This window comes from Trichomycterus rosablanca, chromosome 11 (genome assembly GCF_030014385.1).
Source record: "Trichomycterus rosablanca isolate fTriRos1 chromosome 11, fTriRos1.hap1, whole genome shotgun sequence".
In the NCBI taxonomy this organism is placed as follows: domain Eukaryota; kingdom Metazoa; phylum Chordata; class Actinopteri; order Siluriformes; family Trichomycteridae; genus Trichomycterus; species Trichomycterus rosablanca.
The window spans coordinates 39,170,892-39,190,641 of NC_085998.1; the positions used below are offsets into that span (position 1 = coordinate 39,170,892).

Below are 19,750 nucleotides of genomic sequence, written 5' to 3' on the forward strand. Positions count from 1 at the left end.
ATAATAAAAATAGGGATCTTTTATGTTTCATGTTTTTGCATATTAAAAAAACCATCATTAGGGTTCATAACGATGTAAAATAACCTTAAACAATCTTGACTGGACAAAAAACCGGTAGGATGGGTGGTAGCTCAATAGTTAAGGAACTGGACTTGTATGTTGCTGGTTCAAGCTCCTCATCTGCCAAGTTGCCACTGTTGGCCCTTGAGCAGGGCCCCTATATTCTGTCACATTTATCAGTCACTTTGAATAAACGTGTTTGCTAAACGCTGTAAATGTAAATAAAAGTAAACAAACCGCACAACTGGTCTGGATCGTTTATCATAAACTGCGACTCATGTTAGAGACAGCAGGGGGCGCTGTGACTCTTCAGGAAATAATAACATTAAAAAAATCAAATGAAAACAAAACAAGTCGCCCTGCAGCTCCCGAAAATAAACCAGTGCATCTAAAACAGGAACAGTGAGCATTATTTATACAGAAATATTCAGGTGTGTTTTAAATCCGTTCTGTTTGTGATGCTTAATGAGAAGAACAGATTTCTGCTGATGGAGAGACACGCTGGAGCAGAACAGCCTGATGATGTGGTTATTAAATATGTATTTTAAAAGCTCTTCAGTGCTCTGCTGCTGTTTGCAGCTCTCCTGTGTGCTGTAGAACTGAAGGCTGTGAGCTGCTCGGATTAATTCCTCATTTTAATCGTGTGTTAAGTGCGGAACATGAGCAACATCACGAGCTCAACCCGAGAACAAGCCCGACTGATGAGTTTCATTCCAAATAGCAGAAAAACACCCAGAAAAACATCAACAAACGACACAAAGATCCAGCCGACAGCTCTGCTCGTGTCTAACCAACACTGAGGAGGGACGACGGAGGGACTAAAACACACCCTGAATGAATAACCATGACCTCTGACCTCCAACTGCACCCCTACAAGCGTTATTTATTAGAACGACGTGTCTGATTATTACGAGGAGAACGAGGAGGCGTTCCTCAGCACCAGAACGTTCTGAGAGAACGAAATAAAGAACTCTGGTGCAGAATCTCAGTCCAAAGTAGAACAAATACTGTAAATAAAAAGCAGAAAATTAAAAGGAAATTAATTTATAATAAATAATAACAATCAACCAAAATCCACAAGTGAGTGAGGACAGAACAGGGATAGAGCAGAAATAAGAACTAAATCAAGTTCCCAGTTATATCTAGAACAACAGATGCTCAATCTGAGAAGGCTTCTTATAAGACTGTGGGAATTTGTGCCTGCTCAATCAAAAAAGTCTCAGCTGGTGTTCCAGTTTATCCCAGAGCTGTTGAGTGGGGCTGAGGTCAGGGCTCTGGGCTCGCTACATGCACTGGAACAAGAACAAAAAGGGCCTTCCCTAAACTGTTGCTGCAACCACGACCCCTACTGGTCTGGTCATTTATTTAAGCCAAATTCTTGTTCTTGTCTGACAATATGTAACCTGTCTGTTTTACCACCGCTGTATCCTGGTCAGGGTCACAGTGGGTGCAGTTTACTGGGTGAAAGGAAGGAAACACTCTGGACAGGTCGCCAGTCCATCACAGGGCGCACACACACACACACACACACACACACACACACACACACACAAACTGCATGTCTTTGGACTGTAGGAAGAAAACCACACAGACATGGGGAGAACATGCAAAACTCCACACAGAAAGGACCCGGACCGCTCCATCTGGGAATCGAACCCGGGACCTTCTTACTGTAAGGCGACAGTGCTACCCACCGAGCCACCGTGCCGCCCTAATGAATTATTCATGAATTATTATAGAATTAAGTTTGTGCATTTTTTGGAGTTGGTTTGAATTGTCCTGGTTTTATAACCCAGACCCAAACTTGTGTCCAATTTTTTTAGGTTTACACCCCTCTCGCACCCCTCTCGCCCTCCCCCAGGTTCCCTCAAATAATATATAAAGTGTATATAGGGAGAGTCACAGAGGAAAACACGTCAGTCATAAGTACGTTAATCAGAAATAAAAGCGTTTTCAGCGTTTACGTTTCATTTCTTCCGCTCAGGAGACGAACGGCTGCGTTTCTCCACAGCTGAATGGTTACTGACGGGTCGGTTTAGGATGGAGCGATGCATTTACTGCGACTAAAAGGATTATATAAGCACTAAAACGAGGTCAGGGCAGAAATGCGAGCATGTTATTGTTCAGCCTCAGCGGCGCAGAAGAGTTTAGGAAACCCTGTACTATGGTTTTAGGGTTTTTTGTGTTGAGGAGCCAGGCAGGGACAGTTAAGAGTTTTTTCTCTTAATTTAGTCATATCCAGTTCTCTAACCGTACTTCGTTTCCTCTACTGCTGCAGACGTCCACTCCTGACTAACACACGCCCCCTCCGACACGTGTGCAGCACATAGCGCTTCTTTTCACCTGCACCAGGCGGGTTCTTATGGAGATCCGTATCACGCAGGAGAGTCACACTTAGCCACACTTAGCCACAGCGACCCTGACCAGGATAAAGTGGTGGTAAAACAGACAATGAATGAATGAACCTTTGCATGTTCTCTTTGATTTAGCAAGTCTGTTTTGTGTAATTGTACATAATCTGTGTGGCAGGGTGGTGCTGTCACCTCACAGCAAGAAGGTCCTGGGTTTGATTCCCAGGTGGCGCGGTCCGAGTCCTTTCTGTGTGGAGTTTTGCATGTTCTCCTTGTGTCCGTAGGGTTTCCTCCCACAGTACAAAGACGTGGAGTCAGGTTAACTGTAGGCAAGGCAAGGCAAGTTTATTTGTATAGCACCTTTCATACACAGTGGCAATTCAAAGTGCAACTGTAGATACTAAAATACTTTAATGACACTGAGTTCAGAATCATGACATTTCAAATCCCGGTCAAACCAAGTTCAGGAGCGACCACAGCCGAGTGAGCTTCACTGATCCTCCTGTGTGGGTAGAACTGATGGGATTCCATCCCAATGATGGGAGTCGTGACTAACACACGTACCGCACCGACCGCTTTTTTTCACCTGCACCGGGCGGGTTCACACGGAGATCCGTATCGTGCACGGAGAGTCTCTGTGCAGCACCATTGATCAGCCAGCAGAGGTCAGAAGTCCCACCCTGGGATGAGCCGATCATTGTCCGTATAGGCGCCCGACTGGCTAGTAGCACAGCTGAGATCCGAACTCCTGAGTGTGCCAGCGTGTTTTACCCCTGCGCCGCCCGTGCGCCCCCTGGAGGAGGTTTTTCAGAGGCTCAATTCTTTTTTAGGATGAGAAGCTTAAACGAAGTTTAATTTCACGTACATCAGAATCTTTATCCTGGTCAGGGTCGCTGCAGGTCAGGCTCCAACGGGAGCCATCACAGGGCTTCGACCATCCCCTGCCCCGGCCTGCCTCGCCCTGCCCCGCCCCGCCCTCCTCAGACACAACCAGTGTCTGTACAGACAGCTGAGCTGTTGATAATACTGCAGAGATTCAGACCTGGATTTTGTGGGTCGTGTGCCAGGATAATACACCGCTGTGCCACCCGTACACGCGGGTACTGGTTCTGTACTGGTACTTTATGGGTCTGCATGCTGGATCTACACACATCTGTTGTGTTTTGAACATCAAACCAGCAGTGAACTGGTATGGGATTGAACCAGCGCCTGGTGCCAACCATCCCCGCCATCCTCTCATCCTGACGGGCACATCATGCAAGGATTCCACCTGGAGCACAAACGCTTCTGTTCTGTAGCATCGAGCTCGTTCGTCTGCACGTTTATTTCTGCACACCGAACTGTCACTTCCACACACACACTCTCACGCATCCACACACACACACACACACACACACACACATGCCCCAGGCACACGGACGCAGCAGCAGCATCAGCAACAGCAGCATCAGCAACAGCACCAGCACCAGCGCACTCACATTCCAGTGTGTGGAAGCAGCCGGACGCTCCCGGATCTCTGAATGGATCTCAGCTGCCGGAACGTTCCAGGATTAAATCCCACATCTGAATAAATGTCAGCGGCGCCTCGGAGCCAAACATGACTTGGAAGAGGAGATTGGCACCTGCCCCCTCTGGGTAACGCTTCTGTGGTTTTGGGGGGGAACGATGCGCACCCGCTTGCACCCATAATGGCAGAAGTGGAAGTTCTGAGGAATCTGAGTTTGGACAGGGGTGAGTCCGTGTCCTCTTGTGCTCGGTGTGTTGTGACAGGTATTAAATTACTGTGTTTAGATTTGCTCTTCTATACAGGGGGGTTAAAACGCCCCCTTTTTACTCCCTAAATTATTGCTTACATCACATGGAATAATTTCAGATACCTGAAGGAATCATAGATCAAATAATAATGCAGAAATAATTAAACATTAAGACTTTACTGTAAATCTGATCTGAATAAAAGCTTCATTTTGCTGTTCAGTAAATTGTATTAAATAAATATCCATGTTGTGAGCCGGCAGGTGGATTTGTTTGGCTGTCATTCCTTATGTTAAAGAAAAAACTGCTCTGGAATGTCAGAATCTGTGTTGTTAGGGCTTTACCCGGCCGAATCGAGGTCCTGAGGGTGCACGTTAATGTGAGGCACCATCTCCACCCTTCCTTCCCTTTATTACCTTTCTGTTTCTTCACTTTCCTTTTTTCCTGTTTCTCTCCTCTTCTCTCTCTTCTATATTTTACTTTCATTCTCTCTCCCTTCTCATCACAACATTTCTTCTGTTTTCTTTCCTTTATTTACATTATTGTCCTGCTATTTCCTTTTTTCTGTTCTTTTCCCCTGCTTTTTTTCTATTTACTTTATTATATATTTATTTTCCTTTCCTCCCTTTTTCCTTCTCCTTTCCTTTCCACTATTTACTTTATTTTCTTTTCCTTTTTCCTTTTCTTTATTCATGCAGTCAAGTTGTTTAGTTTGTTTCTTTCCTTCCCTTTTCCTGACTTTTTTCCTTTTTTCATTGTCCTTCCTCTCCTCTTTGTATTTTTCATTCCTGTTTCCTTTCCTTTCTTTTTTTGTACCTTCTGTTTTCCTTTTTATTTTTCCCATCAGAATGCCGTGATCAGTTCTTTATTCCTTCCCTTCCATTCCATTCCGCCCTTTTAATTTTTTATTTCCTTTATTTACTGTATTTTCCTTCTCCTTTCCCCTTTTTCTTTACTTTATTACTTTTCTTTTTCTTCACTTTCTTTTTTTCATCTTTTTTCCTTTTCTTCCCTTCCTTCCTTCCTTCCTTCCTTCCTTCCTTCCTTCCTTCCTTCCTTCCTTTCTTTTCTTTTCTTTCCTTTCCTTCCTTTTTCTTTCCTTCCTTCCTTTCCTTTGTTCTCTTCCTTTCCTTCATTTCCTTTTCCATTTAGTAATTTTCCTCGCCTCGCCTCGCCTCGCCTCGCCTCTCCTTTCCTTTCCATTTTCTTAATTTTCTTTTCCGTCCTTTTCCTTTCCTTTATTTACCTTATTTCCATTTCCTTTACTTTTTCCTTTTCCCCTTCCCTTTATTTCCTTTCTTTATCATCACTCACCGTTTTTCATATTCTTACCTCTCCTACCTTTTATGTTTTTCCTTATTATTATTATTATTATTATTATTATTCTCTCTTTCTCCTCTTCACTACACGTCTCTTCTGTTTCTGTTTCCTTTTAATTTTCTCGTCTTTATTCATCCACTGACGTCGTTCAGTTGAAAGCTGTAATGAACGGAATCAGGCGGAGAAATGAGGATTTAACTTCATCCTCTTAAACTTGAATAAAGTCCTCCAGTCTGCAGCAGACGTTCCCTCTGAATCATTAGGAGCTCAGTAGGTGGTGCGCTCCCCTCACGGCCTCGTTCCTGCCTGTTCTGTGTGAGGAGCAGAAGATTAGGAACTTCACAGAGGCGCCTGGATTTGCTCTCGGAGATTTTATTATCTGCAGCGTTCCATCCCTGCCGGGAGTTTCCACAAATGGAACTCGACCCTGCGTCTTTTATTTTTTTACCCAGAATGCACCACCCACCCACCAGTTCACTGGTGTTATTTGTAGGAGACGCGCCCGTAAACACAGCAGTGATTTTATGAAAGCTCTGTGTGGTTATTTTTATTCCTCTGCTGAGTCCTAGTCTAACGCTGCAGCGTCTCTCCATCACTGATGCTCGTAAATAAAGATAAATGAACAGGGATGAGGGGATTTCTGTCCCAGAGCTTTTGTGGGTCCAGTGGGAACGTCTCTGTCCTGATCAGATGGACTCCAGCGCTTTATTCTTTTTTTATTCTGTTATCCATTAAAGCGAGGAAACAAACACCAATCTAAATATTAATAATAAACAACAGTATTATAATAATAATATAACAGGGTTTTTTTCTCAAGCGATTCACATTTGTCCATGATTTTTACCATGACCAATACAACTGGTGACAATCTGGTCCCACTGTGGTTTACAAGGTGTAACGTAAAGCCTTCACAAGGGGGTGCTCATGTACAAGATCATTTTGTGTTTATGTGCCTGTTTATTTAATTATTAATATTTAATTTTTCCCTGTGGCCCAGTTTTCAGCTCACGACACAAAGGTTTAGGGGCCCTCCTCAGGGGTCCAACAGAGGCAACCTGGTAGTGGTGGGGTTTGAACCGGCAACCTTCTGATTACTAGTCCAGTATCTTAACCTCTAAACGACCGCAAGGTGAAACCCTAAATAAAAATCTCCGGCATTTTGAGCTCTACCCTCAGGTGGAACAGTAAAAACAAGGCACTGTGAAACATGGTGGAGGCGGCATCATGCTACGGGAGTGTTTTTCAGTGTCGGGGACTGGGATATGAGTAAGAATCGAGGGCGGGGCTTGCTCGGGCGGGGCTTGCTCGGGCGGGGCTTACTAATGCGCTATCCCACCTGTCACCACAGAGTTTTCAAGTTTGAGTCCCGGTGCTACCGACCAGGCCGGACGGCAAAACAGGCACAAGTTGGAATGTCTGCTGCCACCCCGGATCTCAAATGTCCACAGACACACTTCAAAATCTGGTGAAAACCCCATTTTAGGGCAAAGAGGGGCGGGGCAACCCCAGATTAACCTCCATGGCTTTGAAATGAGACGTCTGGTAAGGTCCTAATCAAGCGTCCACATACTTTTGGTCCTATAATGGCCCGCATGGGTACATCAGATGCAGACGCGTCCTGCATGTTTATCTCACAGCGACGCGTCAGATCTTCTGAGCAAAGCGCCGCCGCCGCGTCCACAAAGCCTCAAAGGCTCCACGTTAATAGCCCGCATGAATAAGCAGGAGCGCAAGTGATTATGGGTAAAAAGGTGGGCGTGGGCACTGGGTACGAGGTGCAGAACAAACCGCCGTCCAGATTTGCTTAAGATGCCTGACGAGTTCAGTCCCGAGGTCGTGGAGGTGTCAGAGGTGGCCCCTGTGGGGTCTCTGCTGGCACGGAGGTTTGACTCTGTGGCGGGTGGCGTGGCGGGCGTGGCGGGTGGCGTGGCGGTGCCACAGAAGTGCCGTCTGGTTCACCTGGGTAAGTCTAGATTGAGAGATTTTATTTGTGTAACGGTGCCCTCAGTGACGCTGCTTTGTTTAAGTTTGTGTAATATTTGATTGGATATTGAGGAATCAGGTGGTTCTGGGTTCACGTCCTGCCCTCTGAGTGCCAGGCGTATGAGTGGCGACCGCTATATCGGTTCAGTCGATGTGTTGAGTGTATTTGTTTTCATTATAAACACGCCGCACGCCGAGACCAAACAGAGCGCCGCGGGCAGGCTGAAAATTTACAGACGTGAGCTGATATGATGCGCCGGTGCTCACTTCATCCTCCGGCAAAAGTGGCACTGAGAGCTCAGAGTGGCATAAATCATGCCTGATGCCACCCAGCGCTGGTTCAGCTACAGGATTTATACAGACTACATTTATAAGCACTTTTAGTGTTTGAACCTGAATGTAATAATAAATAATAATAATAAACAACAGAAATATAATAACTATACAATAAATATAAATAATAATAATAATAAAACAACAATAATAATTAATAATAACAACAATACTTATAATAACATAATTATTCTAATAATAAACATCAGTAAATGTGATACCAATAGTAATAATAATAAATATAAAATATTATTATTGATAAATATAATAATAATAATAATAATATTAATAATTATTATTATTATTATGAGAATAAATATTTTAATAATTATTAATAATAATTATAATGACAAAAATATAGTATTATTATAAATAATAATTTTAAACATACCAGTAATATGTAATAACAATAGTAATAATAATAATATATATAAAATCTAAAGATAATAGTATGTATATATAAATATAATAATAATAATAGTTTAAATAATAATAAAAAAGAAAGTAAATAAATTAAGAAATTATAATATAATATAAATATAATAAAGAGAATAAATATGTTGATAATAATAATGATGATAATTAAAATAATAATAAAAAGGATAGTAAATATGTTAATAATTAGAATAATACAAATAAATATATTAATAATAATATTAATAATAATAGTAATAATAATAATAAAATATAATAATAACAATAATAATAATAACAATAACAATAATAATAATAATAATCATAATAATAATAATAATAATACACTATAATAATGTGTGTGGGAATTTGTGCCCATTCAGTCAAAAGATAACAGTATGTGTACGGCTGGGCAAAGTTGGATGCATGTAATTTCCTTTTATATGACTGATTTATTACACCTGTTAGAGACTATTGTGAATAAAACACATGAATTTATTAATTATAAGGGGCGTCCCGATACTTTTGACCACATAGTGGATCTTGGTGCTGATGCATTGGGAGGAAACAGAGAGAAACACTAACAGCTCATTTATCTTATATATTTATTTATATATATATTTTTGAAAGTGGTGCCCTCGCCCATGGTTGACGTCAGAGCCGCGTTAGCTGCGCCGAGCAGATGGTGCTAATTGCGAGCGCTAGATGTGCAGCAACAAACATAAACACGAGCACTTCCAGATCTTCAGGCTTTGAAAGCGTCTCATTAGCCGCTGTAGGAGCCGCGAGTGGAGCGGAGCGTCACGTTTCTGTAGGTTTATTTAAGCGCCTGTAAGGAACGGTGGTTAATTAGAGGGTGCACATGTTGAATATACGTTATGGGGAAGGACCGGCAGGAAGGACCGGGTGTTGGACGCAGTTCAGGGTGGAACGACGTGGGCAGGAATCTATTTTTAACTATTTATAGCTGAGTGTGTAAATGTTTATTTTAACTTGATCCCGGACGAGCCCCCAACATGCTTCTAAGCTAATTGGTGTCCCAAACACTCGGGTAACGGCTGTAACGTCCCTTCTTGGGACTCTCGGTTTGGTTTGGTGGGTAGAGGATGTACGGCGGGACGTTAGACGTTCCCTGATCCTAAACGCAAGTTTTTGTTTGTTGTTTGGAGCCGCCATGGGTGTCCTTTAGACCCAGGTTCTGTCCCTGGTTGGTGCAGATTTCCGGTTGTAGTTCCCCGTCTGGTTCCTGTGGAAGCGTTGGGGTTGTTCTTGTCTGTGGACTGTGGACTGAGTAGCTGGCGTAGATGAACGCGGTTGCTCTTCTCATGGCCGTCTCGGTGTTTTCGGGTTTTTCTTGGTGAGTACACGATAGTTTTTTGGCAGACTTGACTTTGACTTTGACTTGACTTTGTGTTCCTCTCCGCCAGCTACTCAATCCGCAGTGTGTGACTCTCCGTATGTCATATAGCTTGATGTAAGACCTCTGGTAGGGGAAAGGAAGCTGTCAAGGGCGGTCCGTGGTGTGTGGAAGAGTGGGGGTGTGCAGCACCCTACAATTACCAGTGACAGCCTGGTAGTATCGCGGCTCGACCTGCTGAGCCTCCATCGCCGTCATACAAACAGTACAAACGTATTATGCAGCCTGTTGAAAAACTGTGAGTATTGATATGACGTTGCCCCCACTTTTGTGGCTATAACAGACTCCACTCCTCTGACAAGGTTTGTAAAAAGAGCATCTGTGAGGTCAGGTGTTGATTTCTGATTAGGAGGTTTTGGATTGTAATCAGCGTTCAGGTTCATTTCAACGTGTTTAATGAGGTCGAGGTCAAAGCCACCAAGGTTCTTCAACACCAGAGTTACACCACGGCGTGATTACAGCTCGTAAGAACAATGTAATTACTGTCTCACTCTCACTGTCTCACTCTCTCACTGTCTCTCTCTCTTTCCCTTTTTGCTCCACTTAAGTCCTGTAAACATGGACTCACACTCCACTCATAAACACCAACCACACTGACGACACCTTTGGAACGATGGTAACAGAAGAGGGTCGTCTTATTCCTACGGTGGCCTGCTGGGTCACATCACAACATTTACAGAGCCAACAAAAGCTAAGAACACAGCAGCATTAAGGGAGAACGCAAACGCGTTACCAGGCATTTCAAAAACTCTGCATTTAAAAAACACTTCAATTAAAAAAAACACTTCATTTCAAAAACACTTCATTTAAAATTAAAAAAACTCTTCATTTAAGGCCGCTCAGGTGGCGCAGCGGTAAAAACACACGCTGGAACCAGAGCTGGGATCTCAAATACATCGTATCGAATCTCAGCTCTGCCTTGCCGGGGTCTCTCTCTGTCAGACTGGTGCAATTACGACCTCTGCTGGCTGATTAGAGGCGCCTACACAGAGATGAGGAAAGAGTGCTCTCAGGGTGTGTCTCTCCGTACACAACGCTAGGTGGCACAACACTTGTCAATGTGTGGGTGATGAGATGCATACGGCTTGCTGCCCACGTGTCGGAGGGGGCGTGGGTTAGCTTTGATCTCCTCGGTCAGAGGAGGAAGCATTATGCAATTGGGCAACTGGACGCGCTAAAAGGGAGAAAAAGGGGAGAAAATGCATTAAAAAAAACTTTGCATTTAAAAAACTCTGCATTTTAAAAACGCTTTATGTAGAAAACGCTTCATTTAAAAAAACTCCATTTAAAAAACGCTTTATAAAAAAAACCGCTGCATTTGAAAAACGGTTCATTTAAAAAAAAGCTTTAAGTTTAAAAACGCTTCATTTATTTGAAATTAAACACATTTCAAAAATGCTGCATTCGAAGGTTTTTATAAAATGCAGCATTTTTTAAATATATTTTCTTTTTGAAGTGCAGCGTTTTTAATAAAAAATGTGTTCTTCCTTTAATTCTGTTGTGTTCACCGCTTTTGTTTGTTTGCTCTGTAAATGTTATTGTGACTCTCTCTCTCTCTCTTACGTTGCTTTTTCTGAGTCTCTTTCTAGATTTATATGTGCAGGACTTTTTATAACACACATCACGTTAAAGCAACTTTACAGCATCCAGGACCGACAGACCAAAAAACCTCCAAAACAAAACTAAAAAAGAAGAAAAAATCGTTTCCTTCCTACATTAGATTTATTTATGCTTCATGTAAGTCCTGCAAACATGAACTCACAGTTGGCTCCAGCTTTAGAGTCATGAATACTAATCACACACACACACACACACACACACACTCACACACACACACACACACTCACACACACCAACGCCTCTCCGATGATTCTCCACAATGATGTTATAAATACGAGGAAGATTCTGACCCCTGATCATGTGACTGTACGAGCTGTTATGAGTTCTGATGATGATACGATCTCACCGTGTAACCGGGCAGGAGAATCCGGCGGCGTGTGATTGATTAGCTGCTCCACACGTACAGGAAACGCCGAGATTAGCAAGATTACGCTAACCTTTAGAGACCTTTACCCCGCCAGGCCCTCTAACAGAGACACGAATCCACAATCAGGGTTCAGGCGTTTGTCACGCCGTCCTAATTTCGTGGTGCGCGTCGAACATCCAGACGATGTTTCACGTTTAGCTTTCGAACGTGGGTCTCAATAGCTAGCGTAGCTTTACGGGGGCGAATCGCTGAATCGGGATTCATGTCAGAACACGAGGCGTCAGGTTCATGGCGGCTACACGCTAATCCATCATCACAAACAGAATACAAACCTGGCTGCAATAATGCTCACTGAGATAAAGGAACACAAGGGTTTTCTTCCACTTTATCATCCAATTTAGTCGTTTCCAATTCCCAATCGTGAATTTTAATGCTGCTTGTCCAACCCCAGATCCCTACATGAGCTTGGGAGTTCTTCAGAAAACCGTTGCTACCTAACACGGCCCACCGCTGCATCAGTAATAGCAACCTGAAACTCTGTTAGACAAAAAGAGAGCCAGACATAATTTCTATGCAGTTCTCCGGGCCCTAGCTAATCTCAGATGGACCGAAATACAGAGGAAACGTGTTCTGTGGTCAGACGAGTCCACGGTTCAGCTCGCTTTCATTTTTATTACAATGAAGTTGATATTTAGCACTTCAATAAAGATTTAAGAGAGTTTAGTACTGGCTTTTACAAAACGTCCCAACTTTTTTGGAAATGCGGTTTGTATTTTTCCATCACATGCAACACAGCTCATATTTTGGTTTCCATCCTCTCAGCGGTGAAGGAATCATCCGCTTGGCATTTCTTTGGGGGGTAGGGGTTCGGCTAAATCCTCCTCCCCAGGGTCGTGCTTTCGCTCTTTGGAGCTGGATTATGCTCCGCTCCCTCGTGGTTTTGGGTTGAATCCCCACTGAGGAACGGGGGAGGGGGGGGGGGGTAATCAGACGTGGGACTAATTAAGGTTAAATGAACCAGAAAGTCATTAACGATAATCGAGGTGAACAAACAAACGAGGGGGAGGAAGAAGGTGTAAGTGAAGCATCCCAAAAGTTACTGCTGGTTTGAAGACAAAAGAAACGATTAGCGGATTGAAATGCGGCCCGGATGAGACTATGTGGACTCTCGAATTCGAGTTCGAATCTCAGCTCGGCTACCGGTCTGCTGGCCGCCCCCTAGCAGGCACAATCGGCACTGCAGACAGTGCAGCAGACAAAATCGGCCGGTAGTCTGCCGGGTGGGATAATGCACCCCTCCAGGAGTCTCTGCATGAGCGTCATTTTGGGAAGAAAATCATGAATTATGGCTTTTTATGTCTCAGAGGGGGCACAGGATCGATATCTGACGTGATGGGGTAACCTCGGCTGGTGAAAATAACCAAACTGGGAGAAAATTGGAGAAAAATAGTAAAATAGTTGTATTATTTATCGTTGGGAAAGTCTCGTGTGTCCTATCTCATCGTGAAACCTGAGACGGATTGGCGTCGTATTTGCCCCGTCACACAGTGATTTCAGGCGATGCCACCCTGAGAGAGTTTTATTTATTGATTGATTTATTCTGATGCTGACAGACGTCCCATCTCTTATGAAATGAAATTTGGTCGCGCTCTCTGTAGGCGCCTCATGCTCGGCTGGGACTGAATTGTGTTGCAGGATAATCGGTGCCGTTGCATCAGTGCAGATCTCTACAGAAATGATGCCCCCCTCCGTCTATAATACCCCCCCAGCGCTCAGGGTAACGTGGCCAATTACGACCCGTCCGTTATAGCATCACGGTGACACCCTTCGGTCTGTCAGCTATAAATATCCAGAGTAATCACGCCAGCGCCCGGCCGTCCGTCCGTCCGACTGTTCTGTCATCGTGCTTGAATTTCTGACTCACGTCGACTGTGTGTGTGTGTGTGTGTGTGTGTGTGTGTGTGCCCACAGTGGAGAGATGTATGAGTGTGATGCAGTCTGGCACTCAGATGGTGAAGCTGAAGAACGGATCCAAGGGCCTGGTGCGCCTCTTCTACCTGGACGAGCATCGATCCTGCATCCGCTGGAAACCCTCGCGCAAGAGCGAGAAGGCCAAGAGTGAGAGACGCCAACGCACCGCCACATGATCAGATTATTTACAGTTTATTCACTATAATCTTACTTATTATTTAAATCAGTTAGAAGTAATAAATAAACAAGAACAATTTTTTATGATCATTATTATTATAATTATTACCATTTTACTAATTATTATAATTACTATTATTATTGTCATTAGTATTATTTTTCATTATTATTATTATTATTATTTTATTATTTTTATTATCACATTGTTATTATTTTTCATTATTATTATTAATATTATTGTTATTGTTATTATTATTTTAATAATTTTATTATCACAGTATTAATATTATTATTTTATTATATTATTATTAGAATTATTACAATTTTTAATTATTATTATTATTATCAGTTACCACATTATTATTATTATTTTTATTTTTTATTATTATTATTATTTTAATAATTTTATTATTTTTTATTTATTATTATTATTATTATTATTATTAGTTTAATAATTTTATTATCACAGTATTAATATTATTGTAGTAATAATAATTATTATTATAATTTTATTATCACAGTATTATTATTATTATTATTATTATTATTTTAATAATTTTATTATCACAGTATTATTATTATTATTGTATTATCACAATATTATTATTATTACTATTATTATTATTATTATTATTTTTATTTTTTTTATTCAAATAATATTTATTTTTATTATTATTATTTGGTCCTCATGCCAGACTCGGTACAGTTTTTACCCTGGATGCCCTTCCTGGCACAACCCTCTATTTCTGTCTGTGCTTGGGACCTGCACACAGAAGGGCACTGACAAGTGCACCTACCAGCAATAGCACTGCTGGGATTCGAACCTTGTCACCTTGTATGTGTCAGTGGGATAGCATACCGCTACATCACCTGAGCACCCACTGGGGTCCATGATCTACCACATTGTGATTGGAGGGATGGATGATAATCTCCTCTGTGATTGGTTGCTGTGTTCTAGCTCTCATGAAGTACCGACTCACACTCCTGTATCGTCTGTGCTCGTGGTGTAACCCTGTCAGATCCAGGAGCTGTGTGTGATAGATATCAGGCCTCTTTGTCCCTCCTCATTTACATAATTAAAATGAAAATGGAGCAGACTGGGCCAGAGTCGGACGGTTTGGACGCAAGCGAGTGTCCCAAGACCCCCGACGCCCCCCCGACCCCGGCGCCGCTGGTGGATCAGATTAGTTTGGTGTTTGGGTGAAAGCAGAGATTTAATCAGCGCCTCAGTAATATTTCAGACTTAGTTCAGAATCACATTTTGGGTTCATAAAGAGACGTGAGATGATTACAGAACCTGAGTGAGTTTGTGATGAGGTTCCTAAAAATTTAAATTGTTTCTCTGGGAACGTGTTAATAATAATAATAATAATAATAATAATAATAATAATAATAATAATAATATTAATAATAATAATAATAATACTAATAATAATAATTAATAATAATAATTAATAATAATAATAGTAATAATAATAATAGTAATAATAATAATAATAATTAATAATAACAAAAATAATAATAATAATAATGCTAATTAATTAATTAATAATAATAATAATAACAATAAATAATAATAATAATAATGCTAATTAATAACAATAATAATAATAATAATTAATAATAATAATAATAATAATAATAATAATAACAAAGATGGCTTGGTGGGTAGCACTATCACCTCACTTCAAGAAGGTCCTGGGTTTGATTCCCTAGCTTGCCGCCAGGGTCCTTTCTGTGTGGAGTTTGCATGTTCTCCCCGTGTCTGTGTGTATTTCCTTTGGGAGCTCCGGTTTCCTCCCACAGAACAAGGACATGCGGTGTGTGTGTGTGTGTGTCCTGTGATGGACTGGTGACCTGTCTGTGGTGTTTCCTGCCTTTCACCTGGTAAATCAGACCCACCACGACCCTGACCAGGATAAAGTAGTGGTAGAACTCACAATTCACAAGCGTCTCAAATCAACCTCAGATCTAGAGTTCTGTGTTGGTTATTGGTTAGGTGCTTGACCCTTGACCTCCTGTGTTCCTGAGCCTGTGTTCCACTGTGTTTTGTTCCTCTCAGTCACCATCGATTCGCTCTACAAGGTCACCGAAGGTTGTCAGTCTGATCTCTTCCATCGACACGCCGAGGGAAACTTCGACCCCGGCTGCTGCTTCACCATTTACCACGGCAACCACATGGACTCCCTGGACCTGGTGACGTCGAACGCTGAGGAGGCGAGGACGTGGGTGACCGGACTCCGGTATCTGATGGCTGGCATCAGCGACGAGGACTCGCTGGCCAAGCGGCAGAGAACCCACGACCAATATCCTTAAAATTAAGAAATATCAGAACTGGAGGACGGACTGAACAACGATGGCGACAGTAAAAGATAGAAATCGCCATTAAGGTTTTGCTCCAGAGGGGATTGAACTCATCACATTGTGAAGTGAACTGAGTTTATGGTCTTTTAAAATTAGCTCTGGGTGTCCAGCGTGGATCAGATTTTATATTCACTAACATTCATTCTGTCAGCGCTCGTACTGACCTGAGTACTGATCTGAGCTGGGTTTAGTTCCCACCCAGTGCTTTATGTTTTAGTCTTGATTTCACACCTGTTTTAATGTTCAGGGTTAAAAGTAAAGATAGAAAAAAGGAAAGAAGGAAGTAAGGAAAATGAAATGGAAGGTAAAACAACAAATAGTTAGGAAGGAGAGAAAAAATAAGTAAGGAAAGAAGGAAGGAAAAGGGAAGAAGGCAAGGATGGATGGATAAAAAAGAAGGAAGAAAGAAAGAAGGGACGGAAAAAGCAAATAGAAAGAAAGAAAGAAAGAAAGAAAGAAAGAAAGAAAGAAAGAAAGAAAGAAAGAAAGAAAGAAAGAAAGAATGAATAAAAAAGGAAAGAAGGGAGGAAGGAGGTTCGGAAAGGAAGTTCAGAGGGAAGGAAGAAAGAAAGGATGAAAAATAGCAAGGAAGGAGGGGAGGAAACAAATAGGAAGGAAAGAAAACAAATAGAATGGAGGGAAGGAAACGAATAGTAAGGAAGGAAGGAAGGAAGGAAGGCAGAAAAGTAGGAAAGATGGATAAAAAAGGAAAGAAGGGAGGAAGGAGGTTTGGAAAGGAAGTTCAGAGGGAAAGAAAAAAGGATGGATAAAAAACAACAAATAGGAAGGAAGAAAGGAGGGATAAAAAAAGGAATGAAACAAATAGGAAGGAAGGGAGAAAGGAAAAAGGAAGGAGGGAAGGAAAGAAAAGGAAGGAAAAACAACAAATAGGATGGAAGGAAGGGGGATAAAAAGGGAAGATTGGAAGAAAGGATGGATAGAACAAAGGAAGTAACAAAGAAAAGAAGGAAGGAAGGAGGTTTGGAAAGGAAGTTCAGAGGGAAGGAAGAAATGAAGGATAAAAAAGGAAGGAGGGAAGGAAACGAATTGGAAGGAAGGAAAAAGGATGGAGGGAAGAAAGAAGGAACAGAAAAAGCAAAAAGGTGGGAAGGAAAGAAAAGGAAGGAAAAACAACAAATAGCAAGGAAGGAAGGATAAAAAGGGAAGATGGGAAGAAAGGATGGATAGAACAAAGGAAGTAACAAAGAAAAGTAGGAAGGAAGGAGGGATAAAAAAGGAAGGAAACGAATAGGAAGGAAGGAAGAAAGAAAATGAAATTCAAAGGGAAGAAAAGAAAAAAGGAAGAAGGGAAGGAAACAAATAGGAAGGAAGGAAGAAAGGGACGGAAAAGGCAAAAAGGAAGGAAGGAAAAACAACAAATAGGAATTAAATGTAAAAATAAAATATTTATAGGTGTTGTGGATGAGACAGTCATTGCCCGTGTTGATGCCCAAAGATGTCAGCACTGATGGGGTGGGGAGGAGTTCGGTTACCGTGTTCCCTTTGATCTCCTCACTTCTCCTCTTTATAGATTACCTCCTGATCTCTGGGAGGTTCAGCGTTATTGATTTTGCTAGTTTTCTAGTTTCCTTAATCCTGAGTACGTGGATGAAGCAGACGTTCGAGGAGGCCGATAAGAACGGAGACGGTTTCTTAAACATCGACGAGATCTATCAGCTGCTCCACAAAATGAACGTCAACCTTCCACGACGCAAAGTCAAGCAAATGTTTCAGGTACGAGAGCAGAATGTGTTTTAAACGCCGACTAAACCTCCAGAGTGAAGAAAATAAATAAATAAATAAATAAATAAGTCGCTGTTTTTTAAAGCCTCTGTGCATTTGAGCCTCATAATGTGGACGGCGGCTCCTGAAATCCTCCGCTGGGGCACTAAAAGCTCATAAAACAAAAAATAAACTTTATTAAAAACACAAAGAAACGTTTAATAATTCAGAGAGGAAACAAATCAGAGATTTATTCGTCTGATTATTAACACATTAATAATTAAAAGTGACTTTTTAATAAAAAATTATTATTTTTTTTTTTTTTCTTTCATTTACCTACACATTAGGGCATGTAGTGCAGCCAATCCACCCTCTGCATGGTCTGGAAGCTGCTTAGTAAACACTGATGTGTTGTTAGGACAAGGAAGGGAGTTTCAAAGGAAGTTTGGAAAGAAGGAAGGAAAATAAATGTAGAAATCCTTAACGTGTTATTGAGTATAGGTAAGGAAGGAACTTGACTCTGACTCTAGCCTAAAGACTCGTGACTTGACTCAGACTCTAGCCTAAAGACTCGTGACTCGACTCAGACTCGTATTTTGTGACTCGTGAACATCTCTGGTGTGCTGTGACAGGAAGCCGACACGGACGAGCAGCAGGGCACTCTGACCTTTGAGGAGTTCAGCGTCTTCTATAGGATGATGTCGTTACGGCGAGACCTCTTCCTGCTCCTCATGAGCTTCAGCGAGAGGAAAGATCACCTGACCGCCGAGGAGCTCGGCAACTTCCTGCGGGCGGAGCAAAAGGTCAGAGGTCATCGTTATTTACATTTACATTTTCAGCATTTAGCAGACGCTTTTATCCAAAGCGACTTACACAATGAGCGCAACACAATGAGCAATTGAGGGTTAAGGGCCTTGCTCAGGGACCAAACAGTGGCAACTTGGTGGTGGCGGGGCTTGAACCGGCAACCTTCAGTGTACTAGTCCAGTACCTTAACCACTGAGCTATCACTGGCCCCATATTTAACAGTAACCGGTGTGTGTACGTGTCCGGTGAGTCCTGACTGTCTCCGTTTGTCCACCTCACCACGTCTAGATGTCCAGCGTGACCTCTGAGTTCTGCCTGGACATCATCCAGAGGTTCGAAGTGTCTGAGGAGAACAAGCAGAAAGGCATCATGGGAATCGAAGGTGAGTTCGGGCCCCTCGTACATCCGGGACCCTGAAATTAAAATTAATTCAACATTTTTATGGACAAAATAATTGATTATTTATTTATGGTGTTTAACAGAAGTTCTTATACAAGTGATTTACACAACGCAAGTAATTGAGGGTTAGGGGCCCTGCTCAGGGGCCCAATACTGACAGCGGCAGGGGTTTGAACCAGTGGCCTTCTAATCACTAGTTCAGTATTTAAACCACTAACACACACACACACACACACACACACTTACATGTAAAACACACACACACACACACACACACACACTTACATGTAAAACACACACACACATACATATAAACACACACACACAAGTAAAACACATACATAAAACACACATGTAAAACTTACACACATATAAACAAACACACATAAACACACACACTTACACACTCACACACATATAACCACACACAAGTGTAAAACACACACACACACACACACACACATACAAACACACACATCCACACACACGTAAAACACACACAAGTGTAACACACACACACATACATATGAACACACACACTCACATGTAAAACACACACACATACATATAAACACACACACACGTATAAAACACACCTACATGTAAAACACAAACACACACACATAAACACACACACTCTCATATGTAACACACACACATACAAACACACACATACATATAAACACACACACA

General features: G+C 41.8%; 1 protein-coding gene across 1 annotated transcript in view; it reads left to right on the plus strand.

Annotated features, from left to right (window-relative positions):
• The first annotated feature begins 7,292 nt into the window (after positions 1-7,292).
• The window catches only part of plch1 (phospholipase C, eta 1), a 35,378-nt gene continuing 22,920 nt past the window's right edge, over positions 7,293-19,750 (plus strand). Inside the window, exons 1-6 of the mRNA XM_063004367.1 lie at positions 7,293-7,446; positions 13,589-13,735; positions 15,828-16,071; positions 17,734-17,863; positions 18,484-18,654; positions 18,947-19,040. Of these exons, the coding sequence (XP_062860437.1) occupies positions 7,293-7,446; positions 13,589-13,735; positions 15,828-16,071; positions 17,734-17,863; positions 18,484-18,654; positions 18,947-19,040 (940 nt within the window). The remainder of the gene's footprint in view (positions 7,447-13,588; positions 13,736-15,827; positions 16,072-17,733; positions 17,864-18,483; positions 18,655-18,946; positions 19,041-19,750) is intronic.